Here is a 19,484-nt window from a genome sequence, read left to right as displayed (position 1 = left end):
GGAAGGTAACTACACCCACAAAAATGTAGGCAACAGATAATCCAACTACACCAGAAAGCAAGGGTAAAGCAGAACAAATATATTCACAATACCACTGCCAACAACAAACAAGCATCAACAATCAATGGTCCCTACTCACCTTCAACATTAATGGTCTTAACTCACCTATAAAAAGACACAGGCTAACAGAATGGATACGAAGACAGAATCCATCCTTCTGCTGCATACAAGAAACACATCTAAGCTTCAAAGATAGACATTACCTCAGGGTAAAGGGTTAGGAAAAGATTTTCCAATCAAATGGAACCAAGAAGCAAGCAGGGGTGGCTATCCTAATATCTAACAAGTTAGACTTCAAACCAAAATTAATCAAAAGAGATGAAGACGATCACTTCGTATTCATCGCAGGAGAAATCCATCAACACAAAGTCTCAGTTCTGAACATCTATGCCCCTAATACAAAGGCACCCACATTCGTAAAAGAAACGCTACTAAAACTCAAAGATCATATAAAACCTACCACAATTATAGTGGGAGACTTCAATACACCACTCTCAACACTAGACAGGACCACCAATCAGAAACTCAACAAAGAAACAAAGGAATTAACAGAAGTTATGTCTCAACTGGGGTTAACAGACATCTATAGAACATTCCATCCAAAGACAAAAGAATATACCTTCTTCTCTGCTCCACATGGGACCTTCTCTAAAATCGACCACATACTAGGTGGCATAACAAATCTCAACACATACAAGAGAATAGGAATAGTCCCCTGTATCTTATCAGACAGCCATGCTTTAAAATTGGAATTCAATAACAACCAAATAGCAGAAAACCTGCAAATCCATGGAAACTGAACAATATGCAATTGCACCACATTCTAATTGCACCACTTTCTAATATTCAACGAGAATGAGGACACAACATACCTGAACATATGGAACACCTTGAAAGCAGTGCTACTAGGAAAGTTCATTGCACTAAGTGCCCATATGAAGACTATAGAGGATAGTCACATAAGAGAATTAACAGCACAACTGAAAACCTTAGAACAGAGAGAAGCGAACTCACCCCAGGAAATAATCAACTTGAGGGCTGAAATCAACAAAATAGAAGCCAGGAAAACAATACCCCCCCCCCAAAAAAAAATCAATGCAACAAAGAGTTGATTTTTTTGAGAAAATCAACAAGATAGACAAACCTTTATCCAAATTAATGAAAAAGCAGAGAGAGAACATGCAAATTAACAAAATCAGAAACGAAAAGGGGAACATAACAATGGACACAGAGGAAATCCAGACAATTTTCAGGTCATACTTTGAAAATCTGTATTCCACAAAAATTGAAAATTCAAAGGAAATGGACAAATTTCTAGCTAACTGTCACTTACCAAAATTAAATCAAGAACAGACAAACAACTTAAATAGACCTATAACCTGCAATGAAATAGAAGCAGTCATCGAAAGCCTTCCAACAAAAAAAAGTCCAGGGCCAGATGGATTCAGTGCAGAATTCTACCAGACATTCAAGGAGGAACTAATACCACTACTCCTCAAACTGTTCCACAAAATAGAAACAGAAGGTTCATTGCCAAACTCTTTTTATGAGGTCACAATAACCTTGGTACCCAAGCCTCACAAAGACACAACTAAGAAAGAAAACTACAGACCAATATCCCTGATGAACATTGATGCAAAAAAACTCAATAAAATACTGGCAAATAGAATTCAAGAATACATCAGAGAAATCATCCAACATGACCAAGTAGGCTTCATCCCTGGATTGCAGGGATGGCTTAACATACAAAAATCTATCAATGTGATCCACCATATAAACAAACTGAAAAAGAAAAACCATATGATTATTTCCTTAGATGCTGAAAAATCCTTCGACAAAATTCAGCACCCTTTCATGATAATGGTCTTGGAGAGGTCAGGGATAACAGGAACATACCTAAACATAATAAGAGCAATATACAGCCAACTGCCAACATCAAACTGAATGGAGAGAAACTTAAGCCAATTCCTCTAAAATCAGGAACAAGACAAGGCTGCCATCTCTCTCCATATCTCTTCAATATCGTACTGGAAGTTCTAGCTAAAGCTATAAGACAACAAAAGGAGATCAAAGGGATCCAAATTGGAAAGGAAGAAGTCAAACTGTCTCTATTTGCAGATGATATGATAGTTTACATAAGTGACCCAATTATCTCTACCAGGGAACTCCTACAGCTGATAAACACCTTCAGCAAACTAGCAGGATACAAGATAAACTCAAAAAAAATCAGTAGCCCTACTTCTTTCAGACGACAAAGAGACAGAGAAAGAAATTAGAGAAACATCACCCTTTACAATAGCCACAAGCAACATAAAGTATCTTGGTGTAACGCTTACCAATCAAGTAAAAGACCTATATAATAACTTTGTGGCTCTAAAGAAAGAAATTAAAGAAGATACCAGAAAATGGAAAGATCTCTCATTCTCTTGGATAGGTAGGATAAACACAGTAAAAATGGCAATCTTGCCAAAAGCAATCTACAGATTCAATGCAATCTCCATTAAAATCCCACCACAATTCTTGACTGACCTTGAAAGGATAATAATCAACTTTATATGGAAAAACAAATGACCCAGGATAGCCAAAACAACACTATACAATAAAAGAACTTCAGGAGGTACCACCATTCCTGACTTTAAGCTCTACTACAGAGCTATAGTTCTGAAAACAGCTTGGTATTGGCACAAAAATAGACAGATAGATCAATGGAATAGAATTAAAATCCTGATATTAACCCACACACCTATGAACACCTGATTTTCGACAAAACAGCCAAAATTATACAATGGGGCGAAGACAGCATCTTCAACAAATGGTGCTGGCACAATTGGATGAGGGTGTGTAGAAGACTGCAGATAGACCCATGTCTGTCGCCATGCACAAAACTCAAGTCCAAATGGATCAAAGACCTCAACATCAATCCAGCCACATTGAACCTCTTAGAAGAGAAAGTAGGAGGTATCCTTGAACAAACTGGTATAGGAGACTGCTTCCTGAACATAACTCCAGGGCACAGACACTGAGAGCAACAATTAATAAATGGGACCTCTTCAAACTTAGAAGCTTCTGTAAGGCAAAGGACACAGTGGACAAAACCAAATGGCAGGCCACAGACTGGGAAAAGGTTTTCACCAATCCTATATCCGATAAAGGGCTGATCTCCAAAATATACAAAGAACTCAAGAAACTAGTCAACAAAACACCAAATAACCCTATTTAAAAATGGGATACAGAACTGAAGAATTCTCAATAGAGGAAATCAAAAAGGCTGAAAGATACTTAAGAAAATGTTCCACATCCCTAGCTATCAGGGAAATGCAAATCAAAACAATTTTGAGGTACCTTACTCCTGCCAGAATGGCTAAAATTAAAAACAGCAATGATGACTCATGCTGGATAGGATGTGGAGAAAGGGGAACACTCCTCCACTGCTGGTGGGAGTGCAAACTCATACAGCCATTTTGGAGATCAGTATGGCGGTTCCTCAGGAAAATGGGAATTAGTTTACCACAGGGACTGGCAATCACCCTCTTAGGCATATAACCAAATGATCCACATCCATGCAACAAAGTCATCTGTTCAACTATGTTCATAGCAGCACTATTTGTAATAGCAAGAACCTGGATGCAACCTAAATGCCCCTTAATTGAAGAATGGATAATGAAGATGTGGCACATCTATAAAATGGAATACTACTCTGCAGAAAAAAATAATGTTATCTTGAAATTCGCAGGCAAGTGGATGGCACTAGAAGAAACCATCCTGAATGAGGTAACCCAGTCACAAAAAGAGGAACATAGTATGTACTCACTCATATATGGATTTTAGACCTAGATCAAATGATCACCAGCCTATAATTCACATCACCAGAGGAACTAGGATACAAGATGTATTCTAAGAGATTCATATAAAGTCCCTCACAGAACTGGAAAGGGACAAGTCCTACAGAGCTCAGGGGAAGTGGGGGTGCAGCGAATGGAGAGAGACGTAGGAGAAAATGAGGGTGAGGAAAGGAAAACACGTGTGACTAGGAAGATTGAGCCCGGTCAGGAATAGAAGACGAGAGAGAGAGAGAGAGAGAGAGAGAGAGAGAGAGAGAGAGAGAGAGAGAGAGAGAGAGGGAGGGAGGGAGGGAGGGAGGGAGGGAGGGAGGGAGGGAGGGGGAGAGAGAGAGAGAGGGAGAGAGAGAGAGAGAGCATAAAAGAGGGAGCCAATATTGGTTGAAGATAAAATTGAACCCAAAGAAAGGTCTAGAGAACTACAAGACTGCTGCCAACTAACAATTTGTGCATCTGTGGAAAGGCTACCATAAATGCCCTTCCCGGATAGTGAGATTAACAACTAAGTTATTCATGGAGCCCTCATCTAATACCTGTTGGAAACAGGAGCAAACACCCATACATAAACACTGAGTTGAACTAGAACCCAGATGCAGATGGACAGGTTGCAGAAACACATAGAGATAGCTTACCTGAACAAGGAGGAGCTAAAGGGCCACCAGACTGATGGCTGGGAAGCCAGCATGGGACTGACTCAGGCCCCCTGAATATGGGTCTCAGCCAGAAGGACTGAGCAGTCTAAGGGACCTCAATCAGTGGAGCCAGGAAGTATCCCTGGTGCACAAAAGGACCTTGCTAACCGGTGTGTATATTACAGTTCAATATACACATAACACATTTGCTAGAAGGGTCAATGGCCGAGGAGATAGAATACAGAATACAAAGCAAACTGAAAGTAGAACCCAACAAAGCTAAGAAGACAATGTGTGCAAGTACTGTAGTGCGCTTTCAGTAATTATGGGAGTATCTGCTAATAATCATTTTTATTATTGATCTGAGTACAACTAGAAATCAAAATGAAAGCCATAGTATGTTTCAACAAGTATCCAGTCAGTAAGTGTGTGTGTGTATAGACATAATTGTGTAGGTCAGAAAGTGTGTGTGTGTGTGTGTAGACATAATTGTGTAGGTCAGAGGACAACCTCAGGTGTCTGTTCTTACCTTTTACCTTGTTTGAAACAGGATCTCTTGTTTGATGTTGCATCTGTGAGGCTAACTGGCTTATGAGCTTCCAAAGATTCTCCCATCTCCATCTTCCATCTCACAGCAGGAAGAAAGGGATTACAAATGCAAACTACTGCATCTAACTTTACAAAGGCTCCGAGGATCTGAACTCAGGCTCTTAGGATTTTACAACAAATGCTTTAACCACTGGGCCATTTCTCCAGCCCTCAACCAGAAACCAGCAGGGTTTCTTGGACTCAGCTCTACTGACATTTTAGGCCAGTGTGCTTTGATGTGGGATGATGCTATCTTCTACACATACTGCAGAGTGCTCAATGGTATCCTTGACCTTGACCTACTATGGGCAAAGAGAACCACTCTTTCCTCACTTTGAAGTGACAATCAGAAATGCTGACCATTGCAAGATAAAGACAAAGACAGCTCCAGAACTGTAAGAAAAACTTAGAAGTTCCTCCCCATATACACTGAGAATAAAATATGGTGAATGGGAGCTGAGTAAATAGTATAAGTAGATATTTGTCACATGTACCTAATGAGCTCTTCAAATATGGCTAGTAAGAATTGAAATATACTGTAAGGTGCACTTAAGATTTCAAAGATTTAGTACTTAAAAGAAGACAAACTTTCAGATATTAAAAACAAACTTATTTTACTGATATTATGTGTGAATGTCAGTATGGGCATGTGAATGTCATAGGGTAAATGCGGAGATCAAAGAACAACTTTCAGAAGTCTGTTTTCTCCTTCCACTATAGGGCTGGGGAGTCAAACTCATGCTATTAGGTTTTCATAGAAAGCACTTTTACTCAATGGACCATTTCAATGGCCCCATATCAGTAATTTTTACACTGGTTACAGGCTAATGTGTTAATGTTCTGTTAACTTCAAATAAATAGTTAACTTCAAATAAAAGACATTATTATAAATAAAGCCCATCTGTTTATTTTTACCTGCTCAAAATGTGGGGCTACTCCCTGTAGGTTGACCAAGCTTCAACAGATGGCCCTATACCAATGGTCAACACAAATTAGGCTCCATAGAGTATTATTTTTATAAAGAAAACAAGAAAATGGGAGGGAGATGAGAGACATGGGCAGAATTAGGTGAGGGCAGGAATAGAGGGAGAATATGATCAAAATACAGTATGAAGTTCTTAAAAATCTATTTAAAGTGTGAGCTTACTAGAACATATGCACCTTGTTTTACAGCTCTACAGGAGAGCTGAACTCATGCAAAGAAATTCATTCTTCATGCCACTGGTTGCAGTAGAGGAGGGAAAGGCAATCCACAGAGCTCTGTCTATAGCTTTCTTCCTGAATTATCTCCAATCTTGCTGCTCCAATGAAAAACTAGTCTTAGGTAACCAATCTCCAAACTATCTACTGTGAAACGTGGATATACATTCCCAACTAATTGCAATACCATTTGGAGCAGTGGTTCTCAACCTTCCTAGTGCTGTGATCCATTAAGACAGTTCCTCATGTTGTGGTGACCCCCCCCCCAACACTAAAATTACTTTTATTGCTACTTTATAACTGTAACTTTGCTACTGTTATGAATCCTGTACTTTTGTTTTCCAATGGTCTTTTGGGATTCATGACCAAATGTTTAGAACCACTGTCCTGAAGGAACTACAAACTTAAATGAGCATCACTCCTAGAAGGTTTCTCAATAGTTCATTTTAGTAAATGGTGTTTTATAAGTTGTCACCTACAGATTTTCTTTCTTTGCCATATGAAACCTGTCATCAAGTCATGCTTCTTCTACTGCCTATATTTCTAGAATCTTCCTTTCAATGACCCCACTGGCTAAGCCAAGTCACAATTATGTCCAAATTTTATCAACTTCCCCAGCTTTTGTTACAGTATGCCCTATCCCAGATTAAAAAAAAAAAAAAAAAAAAAACTTTGCCCATTGTTGTCTTTCCTATAGAACACTATACTACATAAAGACAGAGACAGCTTTCCTCATTCATTTTAACAACTCTACTTCACTCATTTATGGATGAACAATCAAGTACAAACTACTACCTCACAGGTTCCCACTTATTAAGGAGCTGGATTATAGTATCAGACATGGGGAAACATCTATCCTTGTGTATACCCATCAGTGCATATGTACTAAGTACTAGGATTCTAGAAAGGGGATCAGGAGAAGGAGTAAGGGCAGGCGGTACTTGGGGACTACATGCCCTGAACCCTTATCCCTACCAAATTTACCATGCCTGAACTCAAGCTGAAACCTTTCTTCTGTTCTGGTACTGTGTGGATGAGGAAGGAATCCCTAAACTATCCCCCAGCCCTGCAAACCTGATGTCCAACATCTCCCATCTCAAATTTCATGATTCTAGAGTATCCAAAGCTTCACAATGACTCAGTGAAAAGTAGCTGAGGTATATAAAGAACAATTACAGTAACACAAACTACTTCTAAAAGCAAGCCATTCTCCCATAACATGATGACTATTCCCCAGTCTCCTTTCATTAGGGATTATCAACTACCTTCCTGCCCAAGACAGCCTTCACCATCCCTTAGTCAATCACTAGTCTGAAGGTAGGGAGGGCCATGGACTAAACCATAACAGGATCTCAATTAACAAGCAAATTACAGCTGCTTTTTTGGAACTCCCACAACTATTGTAGGTGCTTAATGAATTCCAGATGTAGGGTAAGGAGGAACTATTAAAGACTTCTCCCAATGTATGTTTTACAAAAGAACATGTAGACACAAAGGTGAAAACTAATCCTGGGTTTTTATTCATCTTTTACCACATTTTTTTTTTTTTAAATAAAAAGTGAGGCAGGAGTAGAATGTGTACAGATGGGACAAGCATAAGGATGTGCGGCATAGACTAGGCAGGTGAGGTTAGTTACAGGTCCAAGAACACTTAATACAAGAACACTTAATAGGATTATACTTGGGTAACTGACTTTAAAAACTATTTAGAAGGAGGACAGGTATGGTAGTGCACACCTTTAATCCCAGCACTCAGAAGGCAGATGCAAGTGGATCTATCTCTTTGAGTTGAAGGCATGCATGGTCTATATAGGAAGTTCCAGGATAGCCAGGGCTGCTACAAAGAGAAACCCAGTCTTGAAAAAACCAAAAGAAAAAGTATAAAAAGGACATTCTATAGGGACTGGGAAGAATAGTCAGCGCTTGCAATGAACAACCAAGGTCAATTTTCAGCATTCTGTAAACCACCATGTGGGGGCTGGGAACCAAACCTAGGTCTTCTGAGAGAGCAGTAAGTGGTCTTAACCACTGAGCCCTCTCTCCAGCCCTTGCTTCACTTTTGAAACTTGTCCATTGGCTTGAGCTTTTTCCGTGTGGCTCACTTCATTAGTCTTTGCTGTCACAAGGAATTTTTTAAAGCCTTGCTGCTTGCTCTTCCAGTGCTGTTCTCAGATCCTTTCGGGATTAGATTTAGCTTTGTTTTTGTTTCCTGTCCAGCAGGTAAGTAGTGTACAACTGTAATTCTAGCACATGAGTATCCCTAGTGGCCAGCCTAGCCTAATGGTGAACATCAGGTTCTAGTAGGGGGCATCTTAAGACATGGTGGACAGAGAACAGAGACACCTCAGTACCCCTCCATCCCTTTCCCTTCTCCTCATTGGTTCCTTTCTTTCTCATAAATAGTTCTCTTTCTACTCTAGTATCATGTGTGTATGTGTGTGTGCATGTACTAGCATGCATGTAACTGTCTATTATATATATGAACACAGAAAAAAAATCTGATATTTGGACTCTCTCTTACTACCCTGTCAGTATCATATGATGACTTTTTCCATAATACACTTCAATGCTCCCATGATTTCAGCAAAAACACTTGGTTTTCTAGTAGGAGCAAGCAAGGGTAAACTAAAACATAGCAATACACTTAGAAAAAACAAGCACGAGGCAGACTGACCTCAGTCTTTCTGTCCCTTTAGACAAATTCCACGTCTCTCAAAACCAGGCATTTTCAACTGAGGTTTATTTGCCCAAAGGGAGGAAACATGGCTCCTTCTCCAGCACCTTGTCTTCCTGCATGCTACCATGAAGATAATGGACTAAACCTCTGAAACTATAAGCCAACCCCAATTAAATGTTTCCCTTTATAAGAGTTGCTGTGGTCATGGTCTCTTCACAGCAATGGAAACTAAGAGTGTTTATGGAAGTTCTTTTTTGCATAAAGCATAGATAAAAACAGTATTTCTTTGGTGTTTGTATTTCATGGGGCTGAGACAGAACAGTATCTACAAAGGCTTTGCAGGGACCAAGAGTGACCAACTTTCCTGGGTCTTCATCTCCTTAGCCATGAATGGTCAGCATCATTCACCTTAAAGGACAGTTATCATACAAGCATGCCTCTGCTTCCTGAGTACTGGGATGACTGGTGTTACTACCAAGCCCAACATTTCACTATTTTTAATATATACAGAGTGGCTAGGACTGAAAGTAAAACAAACAAGAAAAATAGCCAAACTGTAAAGTCACTGATCTACAAGACAAAGCTTCAAGTTAGGTATACACTATTGACCAGCTGGGTCAGTAACCATCTTATCACTAAATACCTAACCTCCAAAGAGAAATTAAAGACACAATGAAAGCCAAAGAATGAGTCATAAATGTGACAAAAATACAAACCTAAAATGCCAATTTCAAGACCAGCCAGGCCTGTCTTAATTTTATCATAAATATCATCCAATGTAAAGTCAACAGCGATGGTCCTTGTTTCCACTTTGAATTTTTCTTCTGAAAGAAAAAAAAAAAAAAAAGGACAAATGATGAGAAAAAGGAAAATTAACACATGGCAATTATGATTAAATCACTGAATAAAATTATCCTTTCAAACTTTCGCCCCAATTTGATATGACATTTAGAGGAGGATAATTTTAAGCAATCATGAGACTATCTAAGAGATGACAAAAAGTCAACAAAACAATAGTTCAGCAACTTACAGTCCCAGCATCATCAATAGGCTGATTTAATGTGCCTTGTCAATTCTCCTCTTGTTAATCAATAATAGTAACTAGATTTTCGGACTCAGTCACAAATAACAAAACAGGATTCATATCATAACATTATATATCACTTCCTTTTTTAATTTTAATTGCAAATGGATGCCTCTTAATCCCAGGAGGAAGTCTTTATGTTATAAAGTAGCCTTTTAAAAAAAAACTTTCTTTTTTTTTTTTTAATGTGCACTGGTGTTTTACACACATGTATATCTGTGTAAGGGTACCAGATTCCTTGGAATTGGAGTTACAGACAGTTGTGAGCTGCCATGTAGATGCTGAGAATTGAATCAGGGTCCTCTGGGACAGCAGCCAGTGCTCTTAACTGCTGAACCACTTCTCTAGCTCTGTTATAAAGTATCTTAAAGTGTGATACATTAAATAAAAAGTTCATCTTAGTAAGAGGAATGTGATTTTACTAGGTTTTTGGATTGGTTAAGTAATCACATTTAAAGAGAAACAAAAAGTGCACAGTAATAAATATACAACATGACATAAAAATGATCTCAGTGCTCTCCTTTTCTCAAGGCCATTGATGTCCCAAGAGGTACTGATGGAAATAAGAAAGACCCAGGGAAACATACTCACCAAGAGTAGCATACAATGTTTACTTCTACCTTCACTAACCAAACTCTTTGAAGAATGTAGGCTTTGAGGTCACTCAGACATAGATGCTAATCTCATTCCCATACTTCTTTATAAAATGACTATGAGCAAAACAAACATCATCTAGGAGCCTCAGCATCCTCTGCAACAATGAAGTAACTACTGGTATCTAAGGAAATTCACAAATGCTAGGCCTCCCCTTCCTCTACTACCTGCACTTCCTTCCCATAAAAGGCTAAGAATGCTCTTCTTTGACTTAGGGTAATTCAAAAGAATCCATTTTTAAAATCCTGTTTCCACTCAGCAGTGGTGGCACACAACTTTATTGCCACCAGGGTGGCAGAGGCAGGTGGATCTCTGTGAGTTCGAGGCCAGCCTGGTCTACAGAGTGAGTTCCAGGCCAGGCTCCAAAAGCTGCAGAGGAATCCTGTCTTGATAAACAGAGAGAGAGAGAGAGAGAGAGAGAGAGAGAGAGAGAGAGAGAGAGAGAGAGAGAGAGAGAGAGAGAGAGAGAATAAATCCTGCTTCCAAAAATAAACCTTTCTTCAGTGGAGCTCATAGTATAGTTTTCACAATGAATATTCATAGGAAGTGTCCATTCTTGATTCAAAGGATTTGTGGCTAAAACTAAAGCACTGACTTGTGACAGATTTGTTTTTTAGTTACTCGATGAAGAATATTGACCCTATATAGAAATCCATGTACAACCTGGAAAGAAGCATTGAACAAGAGATGTGTTTCCTGGTGTTAAAGGTAAGCACACTTCCTATACAGCCAGTAAAGTATGTGTTCATGCATTGGAGAATGAACTGTCACTTATTATGTCTTACTAGAAAATGTCTCGAAGAACTCCCCTCTGTACTTAACACTGACTTTAAAACAAAAATAAACATGGAAAAACAATCCCCCACCACAAACAACTAAAAGCTACATTGTATGTAAAACTTTATTCAAGAATAAAATACTTATAACTATTTCACATAACCACAGCACTAAGCAAATATCTCTAGAAACAAAAGCCCCAACACACCATCCAATCAAATTCACCTGCATATCACACAGATTTGTTGAAGACACTTGCATTAGTGTACATCATTTGGATACACATGATCTAAAATCAATTTGATGAACTTTTGGACAGAAGTCTCTGGAGTGAAGAACTCCATGGAGACTTCTTTGCATTCACAATGGAATGGGCAACTTGGCTCCTGCTGCAAGTTTCTCATGAGAATTAAAAGTTTTGAACTTATTCCTGGGTGACCTCAAATTGTATTCTGGTCCAGAAAGCACTACTTTTTCCTTGTAGCTTATCGTCACTGCCTCCACCATAGGTCTCCTACTCCTCTTCTTCCCAAACCTTTACATATGTCCATCTCACTTACAGTAAGAGCTGAAAGTCCTTGGCAAGTACCCTGCTACTTCTCTCACTCATCTCCAGCTGTTCTTCCTACTACTCCCCAGTTCCAGACACCGGGCTCCTCATAGTTCCTTGAACACAATGTGTTCTAAATACACTCAGGGCAAATTGTACCTCCTTTTCCTTGTTTGGTATGTTCTTCCAAATTCGTTATCTTTGTTGGGTAAATATTGAGAAAATATTACCTTCTCAGAGAGGCCTGGCTTGCCCATCTTTTGAAACATAGAACTTAGCATCACTGACACTTTTGCTTCTAATAAAGTATATACTTGCTTGTCTGTCTGCCCCCAGTAGAACTGAGTTCTACTAGACAAGAACTAGGCTCTGTCTTGACTTATGTGATCACAGACTTCCCCACTGTGTTCTTATCTTATGTTCACTCTCCTTGATTTAATGAGGGCCATTCGTAGTATCACATGCTGATGACAATGTCCAATGGAAGAAGATAGACATTTCTGTAGTAAATCCCTTTCATTGACAGGAATACTTTCCCAGAAGAATCTCAAGACATCTATTACATTTCCTTTCTGAGGATCATGTTCCTGAGCAGGCCCACAGACAGGCCTTTAGGATTCTAGGAATGGGTTCCACATCCACCAAGCTGTATGAAAACAACAGAGCACATCAGACTTGGACAAAAACACTCAGATGGGAAGTTAAGTGCACATGTCCTAAAATGCTGATATGGTAAGTGACTAGAATTTGTTTTATTTATCTTTTTTGGGGACTATAACATAACTACATAATTTCCCCCTTCTCTTTTCCTCTAAAACCCTCCCGCATAACCCTCTTTGCTATCTTTCAAATTCATGGCCTCTTTTATCACTGATGTTGTTAAGTGCATATATATATTCTTGAACACAACCTGCTCGGTCTGTATAATGCTATTATATGTATATTTTCAGTGCTGGCCACTTGGTATTAGATGACCAACTGGTGTACTCTTCCTCAGGGAAAACTATTTCTCCTACTCTCAGAATTTCTTAGTTGACTATAATTCTTTGGGTAGGGTTGAGGCCTTGTGGGATTCATCCCATCCACTTTGGCATGTATGTCTATTACTGTTGTCCTTGTTCAGCTCCTTTTAGGTAGTCATACTGGTAAGACTTTATGAGTAGTTTCTGATATTATTAGCAGAACAATCTCAAAGAAAATCCCCTTATCCTCTGACTCTTACAATATTTTCACATCTCTCTTCCACAATGTTCCCTGAGCTTAGGCATAGGAGTTTTTGTTTGTTTGTTTGTTTGTTTGGGAGGAAGTGACTAGCTTTTTAAGAAACTAGGGAAATAATTCCAGGCTAAGCATATCATTCCCCTACTTCCCAACTTTGCTTCTGACCCCATAAACAAGACAGAATAGACAAGAATTATCAAACTTTACACAGTAAGAATAAGTACTGGTACTCTGACATTGCAGCCATCCCATGACCTTTAAGTATGGATACTCTGATGGTGCAGCCAGGTTACTGTTTCAGAGTATTTCAGTCTGAGATCAAGTCTGGAACTGAATCTACCTTATCCTGAAGATGCTGGTGAAACAGCTTTTATATAAAAACTAACACATTTTAGTTCAAATGCATGAAGGTCATAAACAGCGAGAAAAATCTAATGTTTACCAGTAATCTAGTCTATGCATTATTACTTTCATTTTGTTCAACAAACTGATAAATTCTGAACTTGCATCTCCTTTGTCTAATAACTTTTACATAAACTTGCATACTTGTAAGTTTTCTGTCAGTAAAACTAAAAGAACATATTTCTTCTCCATGGTCCCTAACTCTGCTCCAATACATCTGCATTTCTTAGTATGATTCAGGTTCCATCCATGTGGTGATTATTCTGAATCTTTGGGCAAACTTTAATAAATTATAAATATCACTACAAACAGGTATGATACCGGAGAAATAGCTGAAAGCTACAACTTTATCCACAGGCAGGGAGAGAGGGGAGGGAAAGACACACACACACACAGAGACAGAGACACAGAGAGAGACACTGGACCTGGCTCAAGCTTTTAAAACCTCAAAGCCCATATCCAGTGACATACCTCCTCCAACACCTCCTAATCCTTTCAAACAGTCTACTCCCTGATGACTAAGCATTCAAACACATGAGTGTATGGGAGCCCTTCTTATTTAAATTACCACAGTGTTTATATGTGGCATGTCTGCCTTGTCAACAACAGTGTCTCAGATTTGATAAAAGAAGCCCAAGACATTGTTGACATCCACATGACAGCATTAAGGAGAACAGATTCCCAAATGCAAGATTCTAGACATCTCAGAACTTGTAACAGGCCTTCCATCACTAGTAAAGGAAGCAGAAGATGCCTGATACTAAAGGCAGGCTAACACTCATTTCAACAAGTCAGCAGAGTACCTGCTCTGAAACTGCAGCATGAGGGTGGGAGTTTATGTCTGGGTTTTGTTGCTATTGTTTGTTTTTCATCTTTGTCACTCAGTGTTCAACAGTATCTGGTGTATGTAATATGAGTTCTGACTGAATAAATTCAAGAAATACATTGAGTAGCACCCACATGCCAGGCTTCACCCTAAGGACAATAGCTAATACCCTCAATTGGTGAAGGAGCCCTATACCGTTCTAATAAATGTGAACAGATTATCAAAGAGAAAGCAACGCATTCATGCTGGCTGCAATTTTTAAATAGGGCATGATATTTGCATGGGGTTTTTAAAAAGGAAAAACAGAAACTAGCCACCCAGAAAAGTAGAAAAAGGCAGGTACTGGAGGGGGGTGAAAACATGTTACAGGAACCCCTGTGGATGCCATGTGTGGTGCACAGCGAGACCTGGGAAAAAGAAAAAAAAAAAAAAAAAGCCTATAGGAAGAATCAGGTGGAGGTTGCAGGCATCAGGATAACAGGCAAAGCCTGCTACAGAATTTGCAGGACTCAGTAGGAAATAATGTAGAGCCTCCGTTCAAAAATGACTAAGATTTTCAGGGTAGTGATAGCAGACCATTACACAAGAATGGGCCCTCCCAGGATGGAGGGTGGGGCCCTGTACAAATACACCTGCCATGTAACTAGAAGATGGTCCCAAGTTAACATTTATCTGGTGTTGTAAGTACTTAACATCCTCTATGTTGTAACTAGTAAGCTAGGCAGTGACAAGATCACATCTGTTTTTCAGGAAGGACATGATATGGCAGAATAGAGGACCTACAGCTTATTATAAAGAGCAACAGGTGGTAGAGAAAAGACTAAGCACCTGCTTCATTAGTCCCCACAGAGGAGGGATCTGAGCAAAGACAGCCATGGAGGCGGAGAGACAGGCCAGTACAGGACCATTAGCTGCCCAGCTTTAGGAAAAAAGGACACAGTGGTTTTATCCATTTGCTTTAGAAAACTGGTTATTATATTTTCCAGCTAAAACAGTCCTCTTGGTCATACAGATCCTGTGATTGCATCTCAAGGTTTTCTTACATCATATAATACAATGTTTCTGTTATGTTTTAGTAGAATGGATTTTCTTCTCTTTGTTGGCCTGAAAAATGAAGTGAGATATGAGCCATGCAGGATAACCAAACTAAAACTCAAGTTAGAAGGAAATAAAGTTATTTTTGTAATCTACCATAATAGTCCTCTCTTTTTTTAAAGCATAGGGTCAGATAAATGTAGAAAGCAGATATTCATAGCACCATTCTTCTAAAACTCCACGAGCTAATATGTTTCTAAAAGTAATTTGTCTTTTAGTATTACTTTGTAAAAGGATCCATTCTGGTTTTGTGAAATCTTGCCTGGGGATATGCTTTTCAAGATCTGAATCTGTTGCTTTGGTTTGGGGTTGGGGTTCGACTGTAAGAGATTATTTGTTTTATTGTGCTGGGGATCAAACTCAGGAACTGGCAAGTTAAATTAAGTTAACTCCCCAGTCTCACTGAGGTAGTCAGAAGAAGCTTAACAATTGCTTTAATTTCTTTCAGTTCTTTGTTTGTGTTTTTTAAAAACAGGGTTTCTCTGTATAGCCCCGTTAAATCCGAGCACCCAAAAAACAGAGGCGGGGGAGGGGAGTCTCTGTCAGTTTCTTTCTTATTAAAGGAATTTTAAAAATTTAAATTTAATAAAAATCACAAGCTAAAATAAGTATTTATTATTCTATTACAATACACCATATACCAAGTAGCTCAGAGTGGCTTAGAACTCACTGTGCAGCCAAGAAAGACCTTGTGCTCCCTCCCCAACCCCCATGGGTTCTACAACATAGCTTTGGCTGACATGGAACTCTATGTAGATAGGCAGTCCTTGAACTCAAAGATCTGCCTGCCTCTGCCTCCTGAATGCTGGAGTTAAAGCCATGACCACCACATCCAGCTGACCTTTATTTTAACCCATGGTCTTCCACCTCCCAAGTATGTAATTAACACCTTTAAAATAATATTTTTTTTGACATTTATTGTCAGTGCAGTCTAAGAGGAGGACAATTTTTCTAGGTCAGTTATCTCCTTCTACTATATGACTTCTGGAGAATGAACTCAGATCATGATGTTAAAAGGCAAGTACTGATCCCTTAAACATTTTGCCAAAAGTTGAACCACCTTTCTATTTATCACAGAACATACCCAATATCCATCCTTATTTACACTATTAAGGGCATAGCTTTCATACAGTAAAACAAAATGAAAGCAAAGGTAGCTGATGTACAGTCTCATTCTTCAAACCAAGAATAACAAATCGGCACACATCATTCTGATCACTGGATGCCCTAAAGGACACACAGTACCATGTAAAATATGTGGAGCTGAAGTTAACATCCTACCATCAGAACAGTAATTATTATAGCAATTGGTTATCTCAAATTAGCTATGTGCCAAGAACATTATGTCATTCATTCTGTACGAGACTTACTGGCATACTGCTAAAGTTTGCAAATGATTATTCTCATAAATACCCATTTTCAATGTTTGGAAAAACATTATTTATGTATTTTAAAAATAATCTCAGATTAAAATACTGTACAGTGAATCCCCATTTCTGAGTCACTTTTAAACTGCTGCCATGATGCTCAGAATCCAGAACTACTTTGATGTGGTGACCCTCAAAATCCATAGCCAATGAAAGTCAAAATACCAAGGCATTCTCTGCTGTCTTCACTGTAATAAAGAGCAATGGTGGGTGAGGCAAATCAAAGCAGTGGTACACAATGTACTGGAGGTCCCTAAATCCTTCATCTATTTTATAACAAAAAGGCAAAATTTCATTTAATAATGTTTCCTGATCAAGTACTAAAATTATTATTTTACTGCATGACTATCTTTTTATACGCATTTTCAAATAAAATGGGATGAACACATTCTTTCTGTGTATCTAATACAATGGCTATATGAATGTAAAAGATCTGAGAAGCTACTCATGTGCTGAATTAACTCCCTTTTCATGCAACACCACTTAACGATAAAAACAAATAGCAAAATCATATTTACTTAAATACTGTATCAAAAATGAATGAACAAACCTGCCTCTTCAAGAAAAGCAAGCAACCCTATTTGTTGTCCATGATAAAATTTTAGCATTTTAAGTAAAAGTTAGTTTTGGAAGATTTACATCTACCACCACAAGTCTAAGGGAAAAAAAAAGATTTTTTTTTTCTGATGAGAAAGGAGTTGATATTAACATTTATGATCAGTCCATAATGTACTTATACTGGGAAAAAAAAATCTATGAAACTCAAAAATCAACATTTCCCAGAGGCTAAAATCATAGCAGATAAAATACCTTTTCCAGGTATAAGTAAGTACACACAATGAGTTTTAATGTGACCACTATAAAGATTCCATTACTATTATTTCTGACTTCATAGTGGAAGAAACTTGTAAGAAACCTCCACCTAGACTTTTAAAGAATTGTAATACATGGTGGATACACGCATGTCACAGAGTGCTTGCAGAAGTCAAAGGACAAGTGTGGGCATGAGTGTGGGGACTAGGATTCAAACTCAGGTCATCTTTGTACAAACTCAGGTACAAGCTTCACATGCAGTGCTTATCTAGTTAGGTCCTAATTATCCACTTTTGATATATCAAAAGAACAGCCACAATTACTTGAAGAGACTATTAAAATTTGTTGCTATCTATTTAAAGCTAGATTTTCTGTTTACACTTCAGTCACTTCAGTCAAAATAACAAACTGTAGAAGTGGATGAGTAAATCCAACCATCTTTTATTAATTAAGTAAAACACTAAGGAGTGTTTTTTTAAAAATATGTGTACCAATGCCATTCTACTCATTCAATTTTGTTTCAAAACTTATTTCCCCCCAAAAAGTTTTCCAATAACATGTAACAGATGTATTGTTATTATTTTTAAAGAAATTCTTTTAAATCTCCCATTTGACTAAATAAAAAAAAATAAACATTAATAGTTGCACTGCACATAAACACAGGCTTTTGGGTCCTCAATACATTTTTTAGAAGTAACAGTAAAAGAACCAAAAGACTAAACCATTTGATAATGCTTGTTTAGTATGTACTTGCTGAAGACAGTCCCCTAATAAAATCACCAGATCAGGAAATGAAACCTGTTGCAGTACTGTATATAGACTTCAAAGTCTATTCAATATTTACCAACTTTTCCAACAGTCTTCATAGCAGAAGCATTGGGAGTAGCACACTTTGTGCTGACAGCTACCACTGTCAGCTTCATTCAACCTAGAACAGTATTTTCACTACTCTTGATCTTCATGCTGATCCTCTAGAGATTACAGGCCAAGTACCATCAGTGCTCTGGATTTGTGGGTCCATTTCCTATGTTAGATTCAGGCCCTGTGCCTTTTGCAGGAACAGCACAGAAGCCATCCTGTGCCTCTCACAGCATTCCATCAGGTAACATGGGATTCTGACTTGTCTTAGCTCTCTACCTTCTTATTATGGGGGTGTTTGCCACATTTCTCCCATTGCAAACTTGCTGTTTTTCTAATTAAGAAGAATTTTGATATTCTATGTGATTTGCCACTGTATGAAATTCCATTCTGCCTCAAAATTTCAACACATTATTTGTCAGAACACATCCAAGAACAGAGTTGTATGAAAGGAATTCTTAGTGCTTTTGAGAAAACTCCAAGGAAACAAGATAAGAGTCTTGTGACCACAGCTTCTTCAATAAGACAAGTTGTTCTTAGAATGTACTTTCATGTCCCTCCCAGGTATAGCAAATGAGAGTAAGTTTGCTTTAGATTATTCATTACAATGGCCTATTGTAATTTGTTTATATGCCTTTATGGAAAACATGTTTTTGGTGCATATGGTTTGTCCCCCATGTGTGGCTTGCCTTTGTGACTATATGTTTTACTCACACGACTATTCATAACCCTCAGATTATAAAGTGTCTAATGTACTGAATAAAGTTGGCTATTGCATGAG

The 19,484-nt window shown here is 38.4% G+C and overlaps 1 protein-coding gene across 1 annotated transcript in view; it reads right to left on the bottom strand.

The window, feature by feature from the left end:
• The window catches only part of Hsd17b12 (hydroxysteroid 17-beta dehydrogenase 12), a 131,270-nt gene that overhangs the window by 44,005 nt on the left and 67,781 nt on the right, over nt 1-19,484 (bottom strand). The window contains exon 4 of the mRNA XM_051184120.1: nt 9,713-9,820. Within this exon, the coding sequence (XP_051040077.1) occupies nt 9,713-9,820 (108 nt within the window). The remainder of the gene's footprint in view (nt 1-9,712; nt 9,821-19,484) is intronic.

Source organism: Phodopus roborovskii, unplaced genomic scaffold, assembly GCF_943737965.1.
Source record: "Phodopus roborovskii unplaced genomic scaffold, PHOROB, whole genome shotgun sequence".
NCBI classification, from domain to species: domain Eukaryota; kingdom Metazoa; phylum Chordata; class Mammalia; order Rodentia; family Cricetidae; genus Phodopus; species Phodopus roborovskii.
This window is presented reverse-complemented; position numbering and strand designations above follow the sequence as displayed.